The sequence below is a fragment of the Apaloderma vittatum genome, unplaced genomic scaffold, assembly GCF_000703405.1.
Source record: "Apaloderma vittatum isolate BGI_N311 unplaced genomic scaffold, ASM70340v1 scaffold3627, whole genome shotgun sequence".
NCBI classification, from domain to species: Eukaryota; Metazoa; Chordata; class Aves; order Trogoniformes; family Trogonidae; genus Apaloderma; species Apaloderma vittatum.
Genome location: NW_009725522.1, coordinates 11,790 through 18,993, shown reverse-complemented (window position 1 = coordinate 18,993; position 7,204 = coordinate 11,790). Strand labels below are relative to the sequence as shown.

General features: G+C 50.3%; 1 protein-coding gene across 1 annotated transcript in view; it reads right to left on the bottom strand.

The window, feature by feature from the left end:
• Positions 1-2,157: 2,157 nt before the first annotated feature.
• LOC104276547 (disintegrin and metalloproteinase domain-containing protein 19-like) overlaps positions 2,158-7,204 on the bottom strand; it is a gene marked incomplete at its 5' end in the record, with an annotated part of 16,362 nt that continues 11,315 nt past the window's right edge. The window contains 6 exons of the mRNA XM_009872918.1: positions 2,158-2,209; positions 3,470-3,487; positions 4,420-4,583; positions 4,853-5,098; positions 5,991-6,072; positions 6,718-6,868. Coding sequence (XP_009871220.1) covers positions 2,158-2,209; positions 3,470-3,487; positions 4,420-4,583; positions 4,853-5,098; positions 5,991-6,072; positions 6,718-6,868 — 713 coding nt within the window. The remainder of the gene's footprint in view (positions 2,210-3,469; positions 3,488-4,419; positions 4,584-4,852; positions 5,099-5,990; positions 6,073-6,717; positions 6,869-7,204) is intronic.

Here is a 7,204-nt window from a genome sequence, read left to right as displayed (position 1 = left end):
TAGCCCCTAAATGCATGTGTCCTAGCTCTGCACTGTTGGTGATGTTTGGACAGCTGCAGAGGTTGAAGTCCTCATCTCACTCTTCTGGCAACAGAAGAAGGGGAGTGTGATGGTTGAGTAGGTGACATAAAAGCAAGAATCTAAGCCCGGGGACGCTGCATCAGCTTGATGTGATCACTCAAGTGCTGGTCTTTTTTTGACTGCAGCGCTGTCATCCCTCACTTTGTGATTAACCTAAAGGATCTGACTCAGTGAGGAAAGTTTTCCCAACCTCTTCATCATTGCAACGACTTCTCTAAACCCCCTCCAGCTGCTTAACCCTCTGCTAACATCTGTACTGGACAGAAGAATAGAGGTACTCACAGGCATGGAGCAGAGTTTCCCCTCTCCAGGGGATCCATATGTTCTTCTGCAAGACTGCCCATGCAAAAAGACCTTGGGAGATCACTAAAAAAGAAGGGACCCTGGGAAGGTTTAGGGACTGCCTCATTTATTCCGTCCCCTGGAGGTCATCTGAGGATGATCGCTCAACGCAAATGATTCTGTGATTTTGTGACTTGCTATCAGAGTTAAGAGGAGATGCTGGATCTTATTTCCCGCCTGGATATTCACCAACCAAGAAAAATATGGAGGTACCAGAGATGCTTCAGGCAAGACCCATGTGCATAATCAAAGACTTCCAAACAAAGTGTCATCATTAGAGAGTAAGGACAGGTCAGGCTGAGGTGGCCTTAACCACAACCTGCAATTAGTAGCCCATTTTGTAACTCTGGGGATGATTCCTTGAGGGTTGTCCTTGAGCCTACATCATGAACAACCTTTACATCGGTTGGACAAATCTCAAAATATTTGTCCTAGGACGGATGGGATCTGCACCAGGGTAGCTGACATGTCCCACCCAGCTGGACCAAATGATCCCAGGTTTCAGGGTTGAGAGGAGAGGTTCCAGAGATGTCTGTTTGCATTAGTGTGGTGGGAGACCCAGCATCCTTGGTGTCTAAAGTTTCTCAAGGAACTTCTGAACAAGAAAAGAGCCAGAGGAGACAGGGGACGGTACAAAGCCTTTGTTCTCATTTCAGACCCCGACAGAGCCTCGTGTCAAGTCATAGGAATGTGGCACGGTATAGTACAGTGCAGGTCAACAGCACCTTTGATCTGAGGATCGTAAAGCCCTTTCAAGAAATCAGTTTGGTAAACCTCACAACACCCCTGTGAGGTAGGTATCACTCCCCCCCTCCCATTTTACAGACGGGGGGAACTGAGGCACAGAGAAATGCAATGGCTTGGCCAAGGTCTTTGGGCAAGCCAATGACAAAGGCAGGAAGTCTTCCTGCTCTTGTTCCCGGCTTGTGGCTCCTTCCCCCTTTGGGCAGCAGAGTATTAGCATCTCACAGAGCTACTGTTGGGCTCGGCCCATGAGCAGGGAACATGCAATGTTTATGGTGGAGCTCCTGAGCCCCTTGAAAGCACCCTGGTAACCAGCTGCCACCAGCACTTCAGACATTAAACCGTTTCCCGGACAGCTTCTTCTTTCACGTATGGCCTCAGGATTGTCACTTCTTTTGTCTCGTGCAATCGGGCAGGAGGCCAGGAGGATCTTTCACGGAAATGTCCCAGCACTGTATGGCACAATCCAAAACGGAAATCATTTTTCTCGTGGAAAACTTCTCCCCAGAGACAATACCCAGCATCCAACTCTGGTGTCTGTGGGTGGCGGTGGGGTCTCACCAGGTCTGGAGGAGAAAGAGGAGGTAGCTATCACATGGCTTTTGCTGCCACTGTTGTCAGAGTCTTAAGTCAGTGTTGGGTGTTCTCTTGACCCCAGGTCACTCCATCCCAGCCCATGTGCAACATGGAGAAGAAAATAAAGCTGGGGGGTAAAATGGCAAGGAAGAAGGAGCTGTGGTGGAGTCTCCATCGTGGTAACCCTACTATTAGCCCACCCCAACCCTTAGTTATGTCATGGTACCGATTTCTCCTCTCCTGCCCCCACCACTACAATTTTTGTGCTGAATACATATTCTGTCTTATAAAAATAATCCTCTGGTATCAAAAGACAAATAAAACAAGGGAGGAATAAAAGACCCCTGTCGCCAGCAGCAGTGCAAATCAGGAGAGCCAGCTCAGGAAGCATGGGCTTAAGGTGTCCTTGGTTTGTCACTTCTTCAAGGAGAAGGAGGTTGAGTGGCCTTTGATGGCTGGGACTGGCCTGGAACAAGAAGACAAAGAAAGGAGACAAATTATGCAAGTGCAGAGACCAAGTATCCACCACAATCATCCTTCTACAGCTCAGGGAAGACAGATCAGCTGCTGTCCCTGAGACCAGAGGGGCCCTGGGATTGTCGCGGTCACCCCTGTTTCTCTCAAAAATACAACCCCAAATTTCACCACTTTGAGGTTTCCTTTGGTGTTCGCTCAAAACCCCAACAGGACACAGTGTCCACCAAGGCCTGTGGTGGCAGCAGGCAGGATCCAGCAGTGAAACTGTGAGCCCACCGTCTGCAGGAACCATGTCCTCAAAGGGGTTACTGCTCTCAGCTTCCCCAAACCAGCCAAGATCTTAGAGGTCTTCTCCAGCCTTAATGATTCTACAATTCTATGCACTACCAAGACAAGCCACCAAATCTACTAACCCAATATGGATCCTACAGTTCCTCCCGGGAATTATGATCCCTCTCACATCATCCTTCTATGGAAAGAAAACAGTTCCCTGGCCTTTCTCTTACCACCTTGGTGGTGTCAAGTAACAAATCCAGGCCAGGACGTAGGCATGTCCTGCTCCCTGGTACAAGTGTGACCCTGCTAGTCAACACCTTCTTATATGGGCATTATTTCAAGAGACAACGGCCAAGGACTGCTCCCAGTGGGCAGCAGGGACAAAACTACACCATCTGGGGAGGAAGATAAGTTTGGCTGCTGGGATGTGCCAAATCTTTCTCTTTCAGGGCCAAAGTCAACTAGAAGAGATGAGCTACAGGGATTGAGTTATACTAAGAAATTTCGGGGCCTCCTTGTGGTGGCAACTACAAAGACACAGGAACCTAAACCGGCCCAAGAGGGTCAAACCAGTAATTAGTACGGCCAGCTTCAGTCCAGCATGGTGCCTTGTCTCCATGGCTGGATATGGCCCACAGGTCTGCCCAGCAGAACCAGATGCACACACAATATCCTGAGGCTCCACTGGCCTATTTCCAGAGGATTTAGTAGTATAGCAAGAGCTGGAAGTAGCAGAGACATTGTAAAGGACTTGGGCTGGATCTCCAAACTGGAAAGCCTGTGTCCTCCATTCCCTTGGACACAGGTGCTCAAACCCTGCTATTGGTTGGGTACCCAAAGGGGCTACGTCCTGCCTATCTAAGAGCAGGGAAAAGAGACAATTCCCAGTCTCTCGGGCTCAGCCCAGTGCTTAACCAAAGGCCGTGCCCCTAGAAGCAACCCCCTATGGTCCTGCACGGTGTCTGCAACTCACCTTTGAGGTGGCATCGGTCTGTAGGGAGGAAAGAAAAAACAGAGCATCAGTGTTCACTCCTTCACTCCACTGTCCCCCAGCAGCTCACCAATGGTCCCCACCGTGCTCTGGGACAAGTGGCCATATGCACCCACCAAAGGCTGGCACTTCCCTTAACCCACCAGGACCCTTTAGGACCCGAAGTGTCAACTTTGGTCACCACTGACATCTCCTGGGACATCTCCTGATTTCCTTTCTACCTGTTGCTGCTGCCACCAGGTGCCCCATTGTTCAGATTTCCAGTGTCCTACAGGTCAGTAATCTCAAAGCTCGTGAGCTTCAAACTCCTCTGGAGCTACAGAGGTGGGTACAGACCCTCATAGCCCAGAGCACAGACCATTCCTCCTGCTCCTCAGCAGCCTGACCTGTACACACCTGCCATATGGTAGAGAATCACAGAATCACAGAATCATCCAGGTTGGAAAAGACCCTTGGGATCATCGTGTCCAACCATTAACCCTACTTACAAGTTCACCCCTAGACCATATCACGCAACACCACGTCCAAGCGATGCTTAAACACATCCAGGGATGACAACTCAACCACCTCCCTGGGCAGCCTGTTCCAATATCCCACAACTCTTCCCCTGAAGAACTTCTTCCTAGTGTCCAGTCTAAACCTACCTTGTTTAAGCTTGAAGCCATTCCCTCTAGTTCTATCACTAATTACCCGAGAAAAGAGACCAGCACCAACCTCTCCATAATGTCTTTTCAGGTAGTTGTAGAGAAGTTGTAGAGGAGCAGGAGAAGCCCAGGTCACAGTGAAGACACCACGAGGGACAGACCAGAGCACACCACAGTGACATTTGGGATGTTCTACCCACACCTGACCCATAAGACCCCTCACTGTGTCCACCCCTCACTGTGACCCCAGCAGTGGTGGGAGATAGCTCAACCTCCCTGTCAACTTACTTTAACGGCCTCGTGGTGTGGCTCATGGTACTTGTGCCTGACGCCTTGAAGTTGGTAGGAGGGACCATGACCAGCAGGGTCTGTCCATGTGCAGAAGGCAGCTCTTTGGCCAGAAGAGGACTTCCAGGCAGTGGCCGTCGAGGGGGCTGGTGCTTTGGGGCAACCTGGGATCACAAAGTGTGTGGGGAGAGACAATATCTTTAGAGGAGTATCCAGTATCTCAGAGCTGAGATACTTCAAAGTGTGTAACACCACCACCCAAAACACCTTAAAATATTCTCACTATCTAATGAGTTTTCTTCACCATTGCAAGAGATTTATCTCTTAGAATGGCTTGACAGCTTCTCAACAGCACCCAACCCAAAAGAGCTACAGACAGACAAAAAAAATCATGAGTGTGGCAGGAGAGTTGGTTTGCACCAGCAAAACTCACCAGCGGGGTCCTCACAGGGCTGCAGGGAAGAGGTTTCTTTGGAGGCGGCAGCTTAGCCTGGGATTCGACCTTTTTGGTGGGGACCATGGGCGATTTGCTGACTGGTGGAGGTGGCCTGGCAGGCTTGGGGTCTCTTGGGCGTGAAGGGTTGGAATGGGGAGCTGGGCGAAGAGGGTGCACAACATTGACAGGCTGAGAGCCAGGCTGGTGAGTGTTGGGTTTGGGGGGGAATGCAGTCCGTGTTGCCTGCAGAGATGAGAAAAGCAGAAGTAGAATCACAGAGTCATAGAGTTGTTTAGGTTGGAAAAGACCTTTAAGATCTTGGCTGGTTTGGGGAAGCTGAGAGCAGTAACCAGCTGCTAAGTTGGCGTGTATTCCCGGGTGCAGATATGCCCCCTGGGTGCTAGCGAGTTGCAGGATGAGCGTTAGGCATTTATTCCACTTTCTGGGGCCACCAGTTTTACCATCTCACCCAAAAGCTGAATAAATTTCCTTCTCGCTAACCACGTGAGAGCACACAGGGATGAGAAAGGTGCTGGGATCAGGAGATGTGGACCAGGGTCAGCTCTGGTGAATCCACACCAGACTTCCACCAGACTGAATTAGAGAGATGGGAGACATCATCTGTCCTGCCCTATTCTCAGCCACCGTGGCTATGCTCAAAAAAATACTAAGTTCTTCCTAAATTCAGCCACCATGGCTTACTCATCCCAAAGGTTACCAGAGATGATACAACCATCAGCAGAAGCATCTGCCTGTTGGGATACCCATCACAAAGTCATCGGCAGGCTTGCAGAGCCCCTGCTAAGCTTTTCCACGGTGATGGGCAATTCCCCAGTGGAGACTCCTGGCAGTCACCGGGGTCTTTTTTTAGAATCATAGAATGAAATGGAATGGTTAAGGCTGGAAGGGACCTTGAAGATCATCTAGTTCCAACCCATCTGCTGCGGGCAGAGCTCCACAGACTCACTTTTAGGAAGGAGTTGTACCACTGACCACGGGCTCACACTGTAGACACAACGCAAAACCAGCATGTAACACCAGTTGCTTGCCCGCTTGCTAGAGGGAGCTGTGATCACCCACAAGTATCCAGTCCCAGGGAGGGAAAACAAAACCTAGAAGGGGAGTTATTACTCACTTTATTAGCGTGGCTGGAGGTGGAAATGTTCCGCAAGGTGAAAGCAGCTTTGGGGTGGCCCCCAGTTGACTTCCGACTGTTCCTGCCCAGGATTACAAACATAAATCACAGATGGCAAAAATAAAGCAACCGTGTTGTTTTTTGGCAACAGCTGCCTCCCAGAATGCTGCACATCAGCAAGATCCTGTCTCTGCTAACAGATTGTTAACAGATAGTCTTGCAGTGCTGGGTGGGCAGGGATGACAAGTCTGACTTGAGATAATGAGGGTAATGAAGGAGGTTTGTTGGTTCCATCGGGTTTTTTCTTAAATTATTGCAGAGGCTCTGAGACATGTGTGTGTCTGTATCTGAACTGGGAGGGGAAATAATGAGAATATCTCAGCTCAGCACTATTTCAGAGCCCTTCCAGCTCTTGCAGGCTACTAGGAGCAGATGGCAAGAAAGCTGCTTAGTACCAGGTTATCTTCATCATCACTTTCTGGGGTTGTCCTGGCCAACAGATCATTCCTGTTCTCTGCTTAGGCAAGAGCTAAGCGCCTCAGATTGTCCCAGGAGAGAGCTCTTCACATCTCAACCAGCTCTCTTACCAGTTTATAACAGGCCCTGTGCACCACCAGCTCCCCCACAACTATTTCTACCAGGCTGGATGCTGCCAGCGGCAAGAGAATAAGAATTCAGGGTCTCACTGGGTCCTCAAGGGAGAAGAGATTCAGGATGTGTCACCCACCTATATGTCTCCTGGCTCCTCCTCCTCATCTCCTTTATCCATTTATTCAGGAGCGAGTTCTCCTGCCGGTACCAAAAGTAGATGGTCATCATCAGGGCCGGGAGGAAGAGCAGGAAGATGAGCAGAAGGGTTACTACGATGGCTTCATGATCTGGCAGAGAAAGAACAAAGATGAGTGTGGGGCTGGAAGAGCCAGCAGCCTCCAGACCCACTTGATGCCAACGTCGGTCCCATCTGCCCATTCCTGGCCACCCAGGCTAGGGACATCATCGCTGATCACACCTCCAAAGAGGCAGCAGTACCATCTGGTGGCCTCTGATGAAAATTGGTGGCCACCAATCAACCAGAGCTGGGCTGTGAGTCTGCCTGAACTGACCCAACCCAGCACATTCAGGAGCGGAGCTGTCAGCAGCCTTATGGCCCCATCTCCACTTCTCGTGGCATCGCTCCAGCCCCACTGGCGTCAAAAGGCATCCGATGAGAAGTC